This window comes from Plutella xylostella, chromosome 28 (assembly GCF_932276165.1).
Source record: "Plutella xylostella chromosome 28, ilPluXylo3.1, whole genome shotgun sequence".
Taxonomy (NCBI): domain Eukaryota; kingdom Metazoa; phylum Arthropoda; class Insecta; order Lepidoptera; family Plutellidae; genus Plutella; species Plutella xylostella.
Genome location: NC_064008.1, coordinates 4,678,514 through 4,696,223, shown reverse-complemented (window position 1 = coordinate 4,696,223; position 17,710 = coordinate 4,678,514). Strand labels below are relative to the sequence as shown.

At 39.6% G+C, this 17,710-nt stretch overlaps 1 protein-coding gene across 1 annotated transcript; it reads right to left on the bottom strand.

Annotated features, from left to right (window-relative positions):
• Positions 1 to 41: 41 nt before the first annotated feature.
• On the bottom strand, positions 42 to 17,484 carry LOC105394330 (S-methyl-5'-thioadenosine phosphorylase). The gene is made up of 9 exons (XM_048631144.1): positions 16,975 to 17,484; positions 16,614 to 16,837; positions 11,820 to 11,995; positions 11,287 to 11,424; positions 10,562 to 10,741; positions 9,597 to 9,672; positions 2,929 to 3,015; positions 2,138 to 2,260; positions 42 to 207 (listed from the first exon to the last, which is right to left on the bottom strand). The coding sequence occupies exons 1-9, from the start codon at positions 17,357 to 17,359 to the stop codon at positions 172 to 174; spliced, it is 1,425 nt and encodes a 474-aa protein (XP_048487101.1). The 5' UTR covers positions 17,360 to 17,484; the 3' UTR covers positions 42 to 171.
• Positions 17,485 to 17,710: the final 226 nt, after the last annotated feature.

Genomic DNA, 17,710 nt, shown 5'->3' with positions numbered 1-17,710 from the left:
GACTACTATTACTATTACCTTAGTAATAAAACCTTTAAAACAAGTTTTTGTATCTTGCATAAAATATTTATTGTAGATTGTGCTCCAATTATATTGGCAACTAAATAAATGCAGATTGTATCAACATTTCAAGCTTAATTTTAATATAGAGATTATATTTTCTTTGTACTGTTATTCTTTCAACATAATGGACGACTTCACTAATTCCTGAAACAAGAAAGTAATATTTTCAATATAGGACACCTATTATTCTACTACACTAGATAGACATACAAATATAGCAATAGCACTACACCTAAATTTACTCGGATCATTCGTCACAAGTTCGAAACATTCAGTGGGGTTTAAACACAATAAGATAAATGGAATTATTGTGTGTAAATGGACCGTTTGGTGGAGACCCGGCTAATGGTACGAGGGCGATACCGAAATGATCGGGAATAGAAAAAAGTACAAAGATATCATAATATTATTTACTTTTATTGTTTTTCAAAGTAGTCTCCGTGACATTCAATGCACTTTTTCATTCGATTAAACCAATCATTGAAACAGTAATTCCAGTCCGAAGTGGGTACTGTCAAAACAGCTGATTTGTAAGCTTCGACCGCCTCTTCTGGGCCGCTAAACCGTTGACCACGTAGCATATCTTTAATTCTTGGGAATGTAAAATAATCATTGGGGCTCAGATCAGGGCTATACGGAGGATGGTCCATCAACTCCACGTTTTCCATATTTAAAAACGTTCTTGTTTTGCGAGCGGTATGAGAGCTTGCATTATCGTGGTGAAGGATTATACGACGATTCGGGTTAGTTTTACGAAGTTCTCTTACGACTTCCGGCAAACAAACTGTTGTGTACCAATCAGCAGTAACCGTCCTTTGTTCTTGTAATGGAATCGTAGCCACATGGCCAGTTTTCGATACAAACGAAGCGACCATTTTTTTCGACACGCTGCGTGAGCGAATAACTTTTGTTGGCTTGACCTCACCTCCGAAGACCCAAACTGCCGATTGATGTTTTCTTTCGGGCTCATATGAATAAATCCACGATTCATCACCAGAGACGATATTGTAGACAGCATTTGAACTGCCTCCATTGAACCGTTGCAGAGCAGATCGACACCAATTAACACGAGCCGACTTTTGTTCCTCGGTCAAACGGTGGGGCACCCAGCGCGAAACTAACTTCTTGACACCCAGTTCTTCATGTAAAATGGTTTGAATGGCTGTCATACCAATGCTGAGAGAAGCCCGAATCTGCTCGTATGTCACATGTCTATCTTCTTTTATTAACTGGCGTACAGCATCGATGTTATCTTGTGTTACCGCTGTTTTTGGCCGACCAGTAGAAGGGACTGTGGTAAGAGAGGAACGTCCACGGCGAAACTCAGAATACCAACGATATATAGTCGTTTTACTTGGTGCTTCAAGTTTATAAATAGAAACAAGCTCGGCGAGACATTGTTCTTGAGATAAACCTCGACGAAAGTTGTGAAAAATTATTGCACGGAAATGTTCCCGCGTAAGCTCCATTTTTTACACCGACTTGTCAAATTGAAATGGTCAATACTCTTTTATTTTTTACTTTTTTTAAAATTCGAAAATGGAATTATGTTTGAAAAAACACTACATTTGATACACAAAAAAGGTTTCACTCTAATTTATTCCTAAGTATTCTATTCCCGATCTTTTCGGTGTAGCCCTCGTATTTAATCGGCCAAAGAATGTCTAATGTCTATTTTCTTAAAAGCAGGAAAGGAGTTAAAAGCCTCTTGCTATTTTGGAAACTCTTATCGTGTAAACGCAGCTTTATGCCTAGTTTCACCTAGTCTGTTAGATCATTAACAGCCCTGTTACATTGTGTCATCTAAAATAAAATATCCATGATTTGCCTAAACTAAACAACTAATCCCTTGTTATAATGTAACAGGGGTGTTAATGATCTAACAAGAGTATAGTGAAACTAGACCTTAACCGCTGGTATGTCTGAAAAATTTATCGCGAAGCAGTTATTAATCTGAGGCACTGTAAGGAACTGTCCACCAACCCGCACTAGGCCAGTGTGGTGGACTAGGCAAAAAAACCCTTCAGTGGGGACGTGATGGGTCGTGATGATGATGACTGTAAGGTAGTTTTACCTTATGCGCGTCGAGGTAAGCCGTGTCGGTGTCGGCCGCCAGTATCTGCACGGCGTCCACGATCACGTCGGCTGCTTTCTGAACGTTCTTTGAGAACATCGCTAGCACCTCGCTCACTGACACCTGATAGATTTAAAGATTTAGAAGTTAACATCTTAGACATTTGAGGAAGTCTGAGGACTGAGTGTAAGTACACTCATGATGTCATCATCATCAGCCTATAGCATTCCACTGCTGGACGTAGGCCTCTCCCAAAGCAGGCCACTGGATGCGTTTTTTAGCTTTCCGCATCCAATCATAACCAGCCACCTTTCGCAAGTCGTCACCCCATCTAGCCGGAGGGCGTCCCACACTACGTTTGCCTAGTCGCGGCCTCCACTCCAGAACACGTTTACCCCATCGATCGGTCATCGGTTCTTCGACTCATGATGTAGTAATGACCTAATGCTGAGTGGCAGAAAGAAACTATAAGCTAATGTCGCCCTTAAATGGTTGCCTTGTTTTGACAGTGTACGGGCAGAAAGAAACACCTATAGATTTAATGCCGACATTAGCTTAAAGTTCTTTTGTGAAACTCGGCATAAAATAAGTACCTAGAGAATGAATGAGGAAGACCAAAGAAAGAGTGTTTTGTTGCTTCTTGAATCGTATGACAATAGTGGACGATCACAAGGTGATAGTTAGACGTTTAAAAGAATTCTTAATTATTTATGGATAAAAGTAGCAATAAGGGATAATGTAGTACTTAAATACTGCTTAGCATTAATAAGAAAACAAAGATGGCTACTTACAGCGGTCTCATTTTCCCTCCAACAGTCGTAGTCAGTGACTAGCGCCACTGCCGCGTAGCTGAGACCTGCCTCCTTTGCCAACACCACCTGGCAAACAAATAGAAACTACAGATTTGTATTTACCACAAGTAGGTATATTAGCCACAAGAGCCGTGTTGGTGTAACGGATGACAGCTTGATTTTCATTCGAGAGGCTGTGGTTTCAAATCCTGTCATGCCAATGAATTATTTAAGTATAAGTATAATGAACGGTGATGGAAAACATCGTGAGGAATCCTGCACTAGATTTGCATGGTAGGAAATAGGCCAAGCTCAGGAAGGGAGTTAAGACCTCAAGAGGATATGCACAAAGGAGAGTGTAAAGCATGTGGGTAGATGTCGCTTGTAAACCCTTTTTACGACGGCAACGTATTCCGTTGGCCAGTCGAATACAGAGCTTCAAACTAGACGGTGTTTCATTTATTTCATTGGCTAACGAGCTGTGGTTACCCGCGCGTGTGTTCGTTATAAAAAAACGATAATGTCGAGTGTTATGGGTCATATTTCGATCTTTGATCATAATACTCAGGATTGGCAAATATTTCTCGGTCGCCTTGAACAATTTATTAAGTTAAATAAGATTTCGGACGATAACAAAGGCGCGTTGTTGCTAACGCATTTGTCCGATGAAACTTATCGTTTGGCACAGAACTTAGTTCATCCGAAAAATATTGTGGATGTCGAGTTCGACGGTCTAGTGAAGGAGCTCAGCGGACATTTTACACCGAAGCGGTGTACGTTCGCCGATAGGGCGAAATTTTATCCTTTGTTCCCAGCCAGTCACACCTCAACCAGTCACACTGTTACTCGTTGGGAATTTTATATTCAAAATTCCCATCAGTCCACACTCTGTTACTCGTTGAAACACCCTTTTCCTTCATTCCCAACGTGTCACATACAACTGTAACACTGTAACTAGTTGGGACTATGAAATTAAAAATTCCCAACAAGTCACAGTAACTTGTTGGGATTTTCAATGAAGAATTTTCCACCATAGACCAAACCGATTATACTAGAATAGAATACACTTTATTTAAAAGAATAATAAAATATACAAGTTGTAACTTAATTTGGATGCGGAAAGCTAAATATCACATCCAGTGGCGTGCTTTGGGAGAGGCCTACGTCCAGCAGTGGACTGCTATAGGCTAAAGATGATGAACCTAATTAGGGTACAAAAGGCGATCCTATCACTAAAAGCGATCTCTGCCAGACAACCTTTGGATGGAGCGAATAAGAGATTAAGGTAGATGGCGCTAGTGAAACCTCATCAAGTCTTTTGAGCCAATACAAGAGTCCAATGGATCTGAATTCCACCATATGCGATAACTATAACTACTACATGGCTGTTATGCAAATTAGTAATATTAAGTTTTAACTAGTTTAAGTTTTCCGAATAAAATAAATAAATAAGTACGTAAGTACTAGATCGGTGTTGGTCCCCATAATTTTCGCCATTATTTTGAGATCATCTGCATCTTCCGTCTATGTCCGAGGCGCGCCCGCGATGTAAGCGCCAGATCATCATTAATCTGAGGTAGGTACTTCGGAAGTACCTAATTATTTCTTCATGGTGAAGCAGAGCAGATATGAGTCAATAAGTAAATATCAAACTGCCATAAAGTCACCTCCACGCAAAATTTGGGAAATGAAAGTTTTCATTTTCTCTATTATTTTGTGGCTACTGCTGTACTACCCACCCAGTATCTATCTATCATTCATAGAAAAAAAAATGATTGGATTTTACTATTCGGTTTTGATTTTATAATTTTATTGTTAACTAGTTTAATAAAACTTATTTGATTGTTCGGAATAATTATTTCTATTTTCATACTTTTTCAAGAAACGAAAATAAAAAAAATCGTAATATTAAATACTTATACAGTGTGTTGTTTTTCGGACCCGACAAACTTTAAGGGTTTCTACGAGTAATATCATCGAGAAAAACCCCCATATGTGGGGGTCTAAGGAACTTAAATTAGATTTTCTTCTTCGTTTAGAAAATCATCTCGAGATTTAAACGCCTAACGGACATGAAATAAAATGCTATTATCCGCAAAAAGTCATCTCTATTCATTTAAAATATTCACAACTGCTTAAAAGTTACATAAAAAAAGTTCAAAGCAACTTTAAAATGGCCGCCATTTCTAGAATATTGAGATTTGACCCCACATATGGGGGTTTTTTCTCGATGAAATTACTCGTAGAATCCACCCTTAAAGTATGTCGGGTCCGAAAAACAACACACTATAAGTCACAGTACCTATCACTGGTTAGGCATCATCATCATTCATCATCACTGAACAAATCTTAATCTTAACGAGTAACGGGAGAACAGTTGGGAATTTTCTAGTTTATGTTCCCATCCAGTTACAGCGGCTGGTTGGGAATTCAGAAATAAATCATTCCCAACGAGTAACACTCCCATCGAGTAACACTGTGACTGGATGGCACACTTTTCATGAAGAATTCCCAACTGTATACAGTGTGACAGGTTTGATGTGTGACTCGATGGGAACAAAGGAATTTTATGAAGCGACAAGGGCGAGTGGTGTAAGTGTCGAGTCATGGGCGGCGCGGCTGCGCGGGCTCGCGGTGCACTGCGAGTTCGGCAGCGCCTTGGAGCTGCTGCTGAGGGACAGGTTCGTGCTGGGCATGAACGCGGGCCCCGAGCGGGACCGCCTGTTCGAGACGGACGCGACCACCGTGACCTTCGGCAAGGCGCTGGAGGTGGCGCAGCAGGCGGCGTGCGCGCGGCAGGCGCGCCAGCACCTGGCGCCGCCGCCCCACGTCAAGGAGGAGCCGGTATACAGGGTGGGCGACGACAGGGACGTCCACCGATGTCAAGTGTGCGGGTTGAAAGGTCACGAGGCCGACAAGTGTCGTTTTAAAAAGTATAAGTGCAAGCAGTGTGGTGCCAAAGGGCATCTTAAAAAAGTTTGTGCTGTTAAAAAGTGTGCAAATCGGTTAAATAACCTGTGCGCGGTCGAATCTTCCGATGACGCGGAGGGTAAAAGTGACGGCCATATTTGTAAGGAATGCGAAGTATTTAACCTGAGGTACGTCAGCTATAATCCTATTACTATTTCTGTTTCAATCAATGGAATTAACATAATAATGGAACTCGATTCTGGCTCAGGTGCCACTGTTATTTCAAGTAAACTATATAAAGAATATTTCCAAAATTATATATTACATGATTGTAACCTCAAATTATGTCTATATAACGGTCACAAAATTTCTCCCCTTGGTTATTTTCTTGCTGAAGTAAAGTACCAGAAAGATTGCAAGCAGTTAAAGATTTTTGTGATAGAAAATGGCGGACCACCGTTACTGGGGAGGGACTTTATGGCTCATTTTAAGTTATGTCTGACGACTGTAAATAATATAATTTCTACTGATCAGTGTCCGACAGAGGTCTCTCAATTATTAAAGGATTATTCTACGTTATTTAAAGACGAACTAGGAATTTTCAATCGTTTCAAAGTCAGTTTACATTTGAAGGAGGGGGTAACACCGAAATATTTTAAACCTCGAACAGTGCCCTTTGCTTTGAAAGAAAAGGTTGAGGCAGAAATCGACCGTTTGGTAGGTTTAGGTATTCTTGTACCTACCGAGTATGCTGAATACGCGACTCCAATAGTTCCTGTTCTAAAAGAGAACGGAAAGGTAAAGATAGCTGGTGACTTTTCTTTAACACTTAATAAAGTGCTTAAGATAGAAAAATACCCGCTGCCACGCATAGAAGAGGTATTTGCCATGATCGGGGGTGGAGATAAGTATACAAAAATTGATCTCAGTAACGCCTACAATCAGTTTTGTTTGTCGGAGACTGATGGCTCACAAGATTTAACTACCATTAGTACCTCGAAGGGACTTTTCAAGTACACTCGATTAGTCTATGGTTTGGCTAACGCACCTGCAATCTTTCAGCGTGCCATGGAGAATTTACTTGTAGGTATAAAGGGCGTCAGCTGCTGGTATGACGACATTTGTGTAACAGGTCCAACTAAAGAGGTACATATTCAGCGTTTACGAGAAGTGTTGTCTCGTTTAAGTGACGCAGGTCTACGCCTTCAAAAAGACAAGTGTTCCTTTTTTCAGGACAGCGTCACTTATCTCGGCTTCATTATAGACAAAAACGGCTTGCGGGCGTGTCCAAAAAAGACCGAAGCGATTATCAACTCACCGCCCCCGACTAATGTAACAGAGGTGAAGAGGTTTCTGGGAGTAATTAACTATTACCGTAGTTTCGTCCCTGGGGCATCAGACCTACTGAGTCCGCTGCACGAGCTGCTGCGGAGCGGGGCGGAGTGGGCGTGGGGCGCGCGCCAGCAGCGAGCCTTCGACGCGGTGAAGGCGGAGCTGGGCTCGTCGCGCGTGCTGACGCACTACGCGCCGGGCGCGCCGCTCACGCTGACGGTGGACGCGGGCCCGGCCGGCCTGGGCGCCGTGCTGTCTCAGCGCGGGCCCGACGGACTTGAGCGCCCTCTGGCCTTCGCGTCCCGATCGCTAAGCCCCAGCGAACGAAATTACAGCCAGGTCCAAAAAGAGGCGACGGCCATCATCTTTGGCGTACAGCATTTCCACCAGTATTTGTATGGACGAGATGAGCCATTCACGCTGAAAACCGATCATCGTCCACTCATTTCAATTTTTGGCAAGAAAAATGGAATTCCCGCCATGGCTGCTAGTCGACTGCAAAGATATGCGATTATTTTGTCGGCTTACAATTATATTATTGAATACATTAGCAGCGAAAATAATGTAGTGGCAGATTACTTTTCTCGGGCACCATCATTATCGACGGAGCCCATTAGCGATAATGAGGATGCGTCATATTTATGTTTTAGAGATATGAACGTATCCCCAATTACATACGAGGACATTAAAACCGCCACCGCTCAGGACACTATCTTACAAACAGTCTTGGGGTATATGAGCAAAGGATGGCCGCGAAAAATAAGCTGCCAGTCTGTTTTACCGTATTTTAATTGTAAAACAGAGTTAGAAACTGATGGATGTTGTTTGTTTCGCGGCCACCGAATAGTCATACCGGAAGTATTTCGTGACAAAATGTTAGTCGAGTTGCATAAGGGTCATTTCGGCATAAATAAAACAAAAAGCATGGCCCGTTCTAGAATGTGGTGGCCACAAATCGATCGGTCCATTGAACAGTGGATAGGGTCGTGCGCAGCGTGCGTGAGTGTGCGTGCGGCGCCCCCGCGCGCCCCGCCCGCGCCCTTGCCGCGCCCCGCCGGCGCGTGGCAGCGGGTGCACATAGACTACATGTCTATAGGCTCGGTTACCTATCTCATTGTTATAGACGCGTATAGCAAGTGGTTAGAATGCCTACAAATGAATTGCGGGACTTCGACTCGGGCATTGATCAATAAACTAAAGGAAATATTTTCTCGTTACGGTATACCTCAAACTTTGGTTTCGGATAACGATGTTAAAATGAAATCTGCCGAATTTAGTCAATTTTGTTCCTCTAACGGTATTAAACATGTAACATCTCCAACTTACCACCCATGTAGCAATGGGCAAGCCGAGAACTCTGTAAGATCTTGTAAAAAGATGATAAAGTGTATTTTGAGCGAAAATGTTAATTTGTCACCGAGTGAAACTAATGATAAGCTGCTCGGATGTTTATTTGAATATCGCAATACTCCCCATTGTACTACGGGAGTAACGCCCGCATCCTTAATGATCGGCCGTAACTTGAGGTCAAGGCTAGATTTAGTTTTACCTGATAAAGTTACTGATGACGTTTGTAGTAATAATAATAAGGAAACTTCTATTGTTAGGCAGTTTGAAGTAGGTGATACGATTTGGTTAAAATGGTTTAATTCAAAAAAAGAAGTTTGGGTCTTAGGTACGATTAGATCTATAATCGGTAATCGTATGTTTGAAATATTTGTACCGGATTATGATTTAGTTTGTAAACGCCATGTTGACCAAATTTTTAGGTATAGTGGTAAAAATATTGATAGTGAAGTACTAAGCGGAAGTGTCGCCGACGGGAGCGGATCAGCTGATTGTGAAGTGGGAGTGCTCCCGCCCCCGCCCGCGCCGCCCGCGCCGTCCCTGGCGCCTACTCCCAGCCATATGGAACCTGGTTCCAGTATTACTAGTGTCGTAAATTTAGAGTCAAATGGTGGTGAAGAGGGAGAGGTATGGGAGCAGGCGCAAGGTGAGGGAGATAGCCCGGCAGGGTCCGAGCCCGCCGAGTCTCGCGAGCGGACCGAACAGCCGACAGCTGACCCGGCGGCCGCGCCGAGGACGAGTCATGCATCTACTGATCGGCTGTTGGATGCGCGCATGCAATTGAGACCTAGAGATAAGATCATTAGTTATAAACAGTACTTTTAAATATTTATTTGTTTTGTTAACAGGATTTCTAAATAGTGCCAGAGGAGTGTAAAGCATGTGGGTAGATGTCGCTTGTAAACCCTTTTTACGACGGCAACGTATTCCGTTGGCCAGTCGAATACAGAGCTTCAAACTAGACGGTGTTTCATTTATTTCAGAGAGCCAGGTGCAGATAGGAACATGGGAGATACAATAGTAATTATTATATTCTGATTATAATATGTGTATAATATCCAGTATCTACTGATACATACCTCAGGTACGGTGGTCATGTTGACAAGATGGCCGCCCCACTGCCGGTGCATCAGACTCTCGGCTCGGCTCGAAAACCTGCAAACAACACAAGAGTTACATTAGCTGTATTATAGGCTACACCAGAAATTCCCGCTTTATACAGAAACTACCGCGGGAACCCTTTAAAAGCGCTGCTAATTTCGGGCGAAAAGCTCATCTAGTGAAACATAAAAAATATATTACAAACTGTTATATTTTCAGTGGCAGAAAATGCGTTTAGCATTATGTCCAACTGAATTGACATATTTGTTGTGCAATAAAAGTGTAAATAAATACCTAGGTCCCTGTATAAAAACAGCGGTCCCCGTCTCATGGCACACATAGCCCCTGGCCACGGCCGCTCTATACAGCGCTAACGCTAACGCGGGGTGCATGGGCTCGTACCTAAAGTACCTAGCTACATTATTCCAAAGTGCTAGAGTGATAGAGTTAGACCTAAGCCTTTGCATCAATACCTTCTATCTTGAAATTCTCACGGGAAACTCTTTAAAAGCGCTGCGGATCTCACGTGGCTAAGCTTAGCTAGTTTAAATTATGTTATTTACGTACTAAATATTCCGATATTTCCACACCCTTGGCTTTTAAATGCGCAATGTAAGTGTAAGTAAAAAATACACATAAGTACATACCTGGGTCCCTGTATAACAACAGCGGTCCCCGTCTCATGGCACGCATAGCCCTTCGCCACGGCCGCTCTATACAACGCTTGTCGCGCGCGCTCACAAAACGCGGGCCGCATGATAATTCTTCCCACCACCTTTATATGTATAGATACACAGGTACATACATTATCCCCCAATACCTATAGGCTCCTTTTTATCCCAGAATTTCACGGAAAACATTACCTATGCTTTCACTATTAGGTCTACCCGATTTTACATTACTTACCTATAGTTTTAAAAGTGATAAACGTAGATATAAATACCTGGGTCCCTGTATAACGACAGCAGTCCCCGTCTCGTGGCACACATAGCCCCTGGCGATGGCCGCTCGGTACAACGCTTGTCTTGCTCGCTCACAGAACGCGGGGTGCATGGGAGCGTGGCACACGCCTCGTGTCACGTCGCATGTGTTGTCGTAGAATGTGCATTTGCGGCCCCATGTGCTGTGGGAATAGACAAGGTAAGTATTAATAATAAAATAAATAGTCATTAAAATTATTTGCCGTGTTTCAGACATCTGACAGGACCCTTATTACATTCTAATAAGGGTAGTTTTTGTTTGTATCAGATGTGTTTCCCCGTGAAACAAGGTATAGTAGTTAGGAATATTTTTATAGTTTCACTTAGAATGAGAATTGAAATATTCATGAAAGAGGTACTTAAATCGGGGGGGGGGGGGGGGCATGCTAAAAAACTTTTGTTCAACGACGTTAGAAAATTCAGAGAAACTTTTTTTGCCTCGTTACATTTTACTGTGGGGTCCACAACTGTTTTTCATCAATTTCCAAAAGTTGTTCAAAATATGACTCATGTCCTCATGACTATACCACTTTTGCAAGACCCCGCATAGCATGCTATGCGGGGTCTTGCAAAAGTGGTAAAATTGTACATAATGTACATAGCTGAACATAGCATGTCTATCTAGGTGTTCCAAATGCTCCAGCTTAGTTGTTACATTACAAATTAATGGTTATTATAAACCACTAACCGATCAATGAAGTCGTCCAGTATAACCAGGTCCCCCGGCCGGTACTGCTCGACCAGAGACCCGGTGGCCGTGGTCGCCAGCACGTGAGTGCAGCCCGCCTGCTTGAGAGCCCAGATGTTGGCGCGGTAGTTCACGTCACTGGAACAAGTATACGACATGGAGATTTATAAAATACTACGTGCGTAGTCATAGGCGAAATTATGTTAGCGGACAAGGTTTTTATTAACTCTTGAGGGTAGTAATTTATGAAACTACCCACCAAGCAAAAATAGGTGTAACATAATATGTTAAACAACTTCTTCAGCCTATAGCACTGCTGGCCATAGGCCTCTCCCAAAACTCGCTACTAGATGCGCTTTATAGCTTTCCACATCATTCATCCTATCTTTACCAGCCAAGTCGTCACCCCATCTAGCCGGAGGGCATCTTAAACTATGTTAGCTTAGTCCAGTTATTCATAATTACGAGTTCTGTGACCCACAATAGTGCAACTTTTCTTCTATTCTATGTTTAAAATACTAACACACACATACCTGGGTTGTATCTGATGCTTCCTCCCGTGGCGGGCGAGCAGAGCGCACGGCACCCCCTTGATCTCCCCCTCCGTGATGACGTCAGAGGGGTCCCCGAACGGCGTGGTCACGCGGCGAGTCACCTGGTTCTCGAACAGAGTGGGGTCGTCGAACCCTGACCCGCCTATTATACCGATCTGCGGGGGTCAAGGTGAGTTGAGTTGTGAAACACGTACAGATAGTTTGAGGAATTCAAAAGAAGGCAGGAAATTTCACGTTTATATTTTTAGAATAGAATAGAATAGAATAGAATCATTTATTTGTGAAACATAGGTTTTACAGGTTGGTGGGCTTATATTAAGTACGCTATGTTCTGTCCTATAATGGACGTACAAATTTTAGTTTTTAAATTTAGTCAATATTAAAGTGGACTGTGTCTATTTACAGCATGCATTGTTAAAATTTCACACAAACAAAAATTTCCCCTTAAAAAAATAATAACAAATCATAATCATTAATAACATAATTAAAAATTATAAATTTAAATATGTCATAAATAATTCCAATAATACCATGTACATTTTACAATTAATATAATAAATTCAATAAAATCAATCAAATAATTCAAATCATACCATGTCAATTTTGCAATTAATATAATAAATTCAATCAGAAACATAGCAGATTATAGGTAGTTATTCAGAATTATCATGAAGAAAATCATTAATATGGTAAAAACATCCTTTTACTAGAAGATTAAAGAGTTGGTTTTTAAAAACAATAATGTCAGAATTTTTTATATTTATTGGTATTTTATTATATATCTTTGGTGCCATACATAATACACTTTTGCTCAGTAGAGCAGTATTGCTTTGGTGTGAGCATAGCCTGTTCCTGTTCCGTAGATTTCTATCATGGATATCATGTGCATGGACAAAAAGATGTTCATTGTTTTTCACAAATATGGCTACTTCATAGATGTAGAGCGATGGCAGTCAGTATTTTGTGTTTTTTAAACAGTTGCTTACAGCTATCTGTAGTTTTTAAATTAAACATGGCTCTTATACACCGTTTTTGTGCCTTAAATATTGATTCACGGTCAGTACAGTTGCCCCAGAAAATTATACCATATCGTAGCGCTGATGCAACATACCCATGGTAAGCTGTTAAAAGGGAATCAGTTTTTACTACTTTGTTGAGTTTGAATAACATGTAGGCAAATTTACTAAGTTTTGTGCAGATTTCTTGAGCTTGTTTTTTCCATGTAAGTTTGTTATCAATATGTAGTCCTAGGAATTTACCCCCTTATTCATAGAAAAGTTACAATACGTTTTAACTAATAAACTGTTTTGTCCCTCTCTGTCAAAGAACAAATTGTACTTTGTCGGAGAGGGACAAAACAGTTTATTAGTTAAAACGTTCTGTAACTTCTCTATGAATAAGGGGGTTAGTCTCTAATACTTGTTCAATGTTTATGTTGTCATGTTTGATATTTAAGTCTGGACAGGCTACTCGTTGATGAAATTGCATTAATTTGGTTTTTTCAAGATTTGCTTTGAGGTTATTTGTTCTTAGCCATTCTATGATCTGAGATAGAGTGTTGTTTATATTTTTTTCGTAATTATTATCATGTTCATACTCAATTATAGCTGTGCTGTCATCTGCAAATAATATCATTGGGAATCGTATATATTTTGGCATGTCATTAATATAGATTAGAAATAAAAGCGGTCCTAGTACGCTACCTTGAGGTACTCAATATACAACTCGACGGGCTTTTGATAAATATACCATTTCTGTTTTTGTCGAATGGCATATCCTAGTTTTTTCCGTGTATTGTTTGCGATCTTCTAAATATGATTTTAATAACTTTAGGGTATTTCCTCGTATACCATAAAGATTAAGTTTGGCTAAAAGGGTTTTATGGTCTACACAATCAAATGCCTTAGACATATCCATATATAATGCACAAATCGGATTCCTATTGTCTACACTTTGCATGACTATATTGAGCATTTCAAATATTGCCATATTGATAGTTTTATTTTTTCTAAATCCGTACTGTTCTCTAACTAATATTTTATTTTTATCTAAGTACGAGTATATAATATTGTAGAAGTATTTTTCAAAGATTTTTGAAATTACTGAAATTAGAGCTATGGGTCTGTACTGTAATATTTCATTTGATGTCTGTCTTCTTTTTTAAAAAATGGTTTTATTATAATTGGTTTTAGCCTTTCTGGGAAAATGCCACTATCTATGCACAGATTGATTATGTGGCAAAGAATGGGTGCAATTATTTCGGCGACAGATTTAATGACCTTGGTACTTATTTCGTCATAGCCTACACTATTTGAGTTCTTCATATTTTTTATGATTTTAAAAATGTCAAAAGGTTGAGCTGGTGTCATAAATATAGAATTAACTGATGATTCAATATTAAAATGAAATTTATTAGAATTATTATCAATATTATGTCCTGAAATACTTTTTGTGTCAGTTTCGTTTGAAATTTGATTTATAAAATAGTCATTAAATGCGTTTGCTATCTGCTGCGGATCCGTAATCGGTTTATTATTCTCATAAATTTTTGCAATTGGTTCTTTGGGAAAGTTATTTTTGTTGTTATTTATAATCTGCCAGGTTGCTCTACATTTATTTTCAGAAGTATCAATAAAATTACAATTTTGAGCTTTTTTGGTTAACTTAATAATTTTTTTAAGCCTAGCTGAATATTTTTTTAGATTGGATTTATTTACATTATTGGGGTGTAGTCGACATTGCCAAAGTAATTTTCTTTGTTTCATGCTGCATGTTTTTATGCCTTTAGACATCCATTTCTGTTTTGTTTTGACATTCATTTTTACTAATAGTTTTGGAAAACATAGATTATACAGCAGCATAAATATATTTAAGAAACTATCATACGCTTTATTTGGATCAATGGTATTATAAATCTCTGAAAAATGTATGCTAGAGATACTTTCTTTGAATTTTTTTATATTTTCTTTACTGGTGTCTCTCTTTTTTATAAACCAGTGGTTAAATTTGCATGTTTTACGAACTGGAAATCTTATAAGCTGAGCTGTATGGTCAGATAGGCCGTAATCCAGTATAGTAGCATTACTGCCACGCGCTTTACTGTGTGCAAAATTATCAAGACATGTCCGACTTTTCAATCTAGTCGGTTCTCTTATTTGCAGTTTTAAATTGTAGCCTAGAAGTAAATTTTCAAATCTTATTGCATTGCTATTTTGTGTCAGAATATCAATATTAAAATCGCCACACACTATAATTTGCTTTGTTTGATTGCATAGTTTATTCAAAATTTGTTCTAGTCTTTCATAAAATAATTCTAATGTTGAGAGTTTTGTTTTTGGAACTCTATATACACAAAGAATGATTAATTGGTGACAGATCAGTTCTATGGCACAGCATTCAAAAACGCCTTCAATGGAAAATTTTGCTATACATGGAATTTCTGCAAATTTATGATCTGACCGAACCAATATGCATGCACCTCCTCTTTTTTTAGCATCTCTACAGTAAGCTGCTGCCATCTTAAAATTGGGAATACATAGTAAGTCTTCATGGCCTGATATAATAAAATGTTCAAATATACATAAAATATATAGGTAGAGGTAATTTTAGGTAGAGGTGTCTTGTTGATGGTGCAGTAAAAAGTAAGTAAGGCTGTCGCAAGTGTTGCTTGTAGATGTACAGTAAAGGGCAGAAAGACCTGACCCCTCTCAGAAACATTGTTACTATGAGAGGGGGGTCAGGTTTCTCTGCACCTGACCGTACAACTACCCCCAACAATTAATAAAAAACATATCAGACTCAAACGGAAATGGAAATGTTTACTTACAGGAAGTGAATGTATATATTCGAAATAATTTTGCAGTAAATGAAAATATTATAATGCCCAAGTTTGTGTAAAGGTGAAGTACACAAGTATCTTAAGCTTATGGCTTTGTATGATATAGCTATTTTAAATGGAAAAGGTTCTTATTTTTAACTAAAATTTTACAGGCTACTTTTGAAAATATTTCCATAAATATTTGTAATATGAATACTATAGTTACTGGAGCGGTGGTAGCTCAGTCGGGTAAGCGCCCGCTTCTCACGCCAGAGATGCGGGTTCGAATCCCGGCGCTGACATGTACCAATGAGTTCTTTTCTGAATTTAAGTACAATGTATACCATCGCTCTTACGGTGAAGGAAAACATCGTGAGGAAACCTGCATATCTAGATTTAGCACATCTAGATATGTGAACCCACCAACCCGCAGTGGACCAGCGTGGTGGGAAATGGTCCAAGCTTAGGAAGGCAGTTTAGACCTTGGGGATATGCACAAAGGTTCCATTCGAGAGAGCCAGGTGCAGGTACTGATACCCCCACAGAGAATAGAGAATAGAGAATAGAGACTATAGTTACTACTTGAATGATAAATAAATTCCTGCCATAGTTCAAACTTCATAAGGTATTTAACTTAATTAGGGACCTAATCATATTGAAATAAAACAGCAACATGATGCAACACTGAACCATACTATAATAAAATGTACAATTATAAATTACACAGTAACAGCATTAGATTATAAGCCTAAGTAAATCCTAATTTGTCCATAAACAAATGCAATTTGTCTTCCACATCTCCTTAAAATCTATTTCTTGTCCTCTAAACCTTGTTGGAACTTCACTTCTTTAGTGGTCTCATGTGCATTTTGTAGCTCCTGTGCCAATTTAAAGTACTTCTTTGATTCGTCAGGGTTTTTCTCTACTCCATCACCTTTTCCGTACATCATACTGACATTAGCACAGGCGTAAACATTCCCAAGCTCGCACCCCTTGAGTGCAAACTTAAATGCCTCTTTCATATCTGGTTTTATTAGGAATTCAATGTTTTTGTTCTTGTCTGGCCTGTGTGGATTGTAGTCCTTTACATTTTTGGGAACTCCACTGATGTACATTCCGGAGAGATAGTGACATGCCATGTCTACATTGTTGTCACAGCCATTCTTGAGGTAGTTGAATCCTGGAATAGAGATAAATAGGTATATTAAGAGGAGTCTAAGCTGTAATGAGACAAAAACACTTACATATTTAATCTGTTCTTGATACCTATCTAAAATTACACAATGTTGACCAATAATTTAAATTTTACAAACTTACCTTTTGGCACATCTCTTTTAGTGGTGATGGCGGGTCCAGTGGCGGTCAGAATCATGCCAGCATGCAGGCAGGCAGTGGGCTCCCCCAGTTCACAACCCTTCTCAAAATAGGTTAGGGCTTCCGGGACATTCCCCAACTCATTGCCTTTACCGACCAGCGTGTAGTTGCCAATCTTCAGACAAGACTTCCCATAGTTATAATCCATGCAGTTGCTTTTAAACACCTTACGAGCTTTGTCGAAATCTTTCTTCACAGCTTCGAAATAATCGCCCAAAAGATGACATACTTGTGGCTTTTTTTCCTGGTAGCAACCGAACCGGTACTCTATACCGAGGTTCTCTATGTATTCTTTAACGTCTTCTTCTTTTTGTAAATCGTATGCCATGATTTATTGATAAATTTTATTTGATCTCGTACCAAAAATTGAGGTTAGATAACTCGCAAAGTGTCAAAGTGACGTTAGTGATAACGCTTATCAATTTGTAAACAATCTATTGAAATACTTTTAAAACTAATTATGCTTCTATTAGTAGTTGAGGCTATCAAATTGGGAAATCGTAAGCCATAATTTCAATATAATGTTATAGTTTCGTATAACAAAGATTTAAGAGAAGATAATCAAGAGATGAATACAGTAGCAAGAGAGATCTAAGAAGGTATTTTACCTTAATTTTTCTCGAGTCACCCATTGTGCAGGAGTCTCACCACAAAATTATCAACTTTATGAAATGTAATA

Coding starts and splice junctions, on each gene's coding strand:
- LOC105394330 (XM_048631144.1), bottom strand. CDS start 17,359: ATGGCATACGATTTACAAAAAGAAGAAGACGTTAAAGAATACATAGAG. Junction 10,742..11,286: donor CTGGACGACTTCATTGATCG/GTTAGTGGTTTA, acceptor CTATTCCCACAG/CACATGGGGCCGCAAATGCA. Junction 3,016..9,596: donor ACATGACCACCGTACCTGAG/GTATGTATCAGT, acceptor TTTGTTTGCCAG/GTGGTGTTGGCAAAGGAGGC.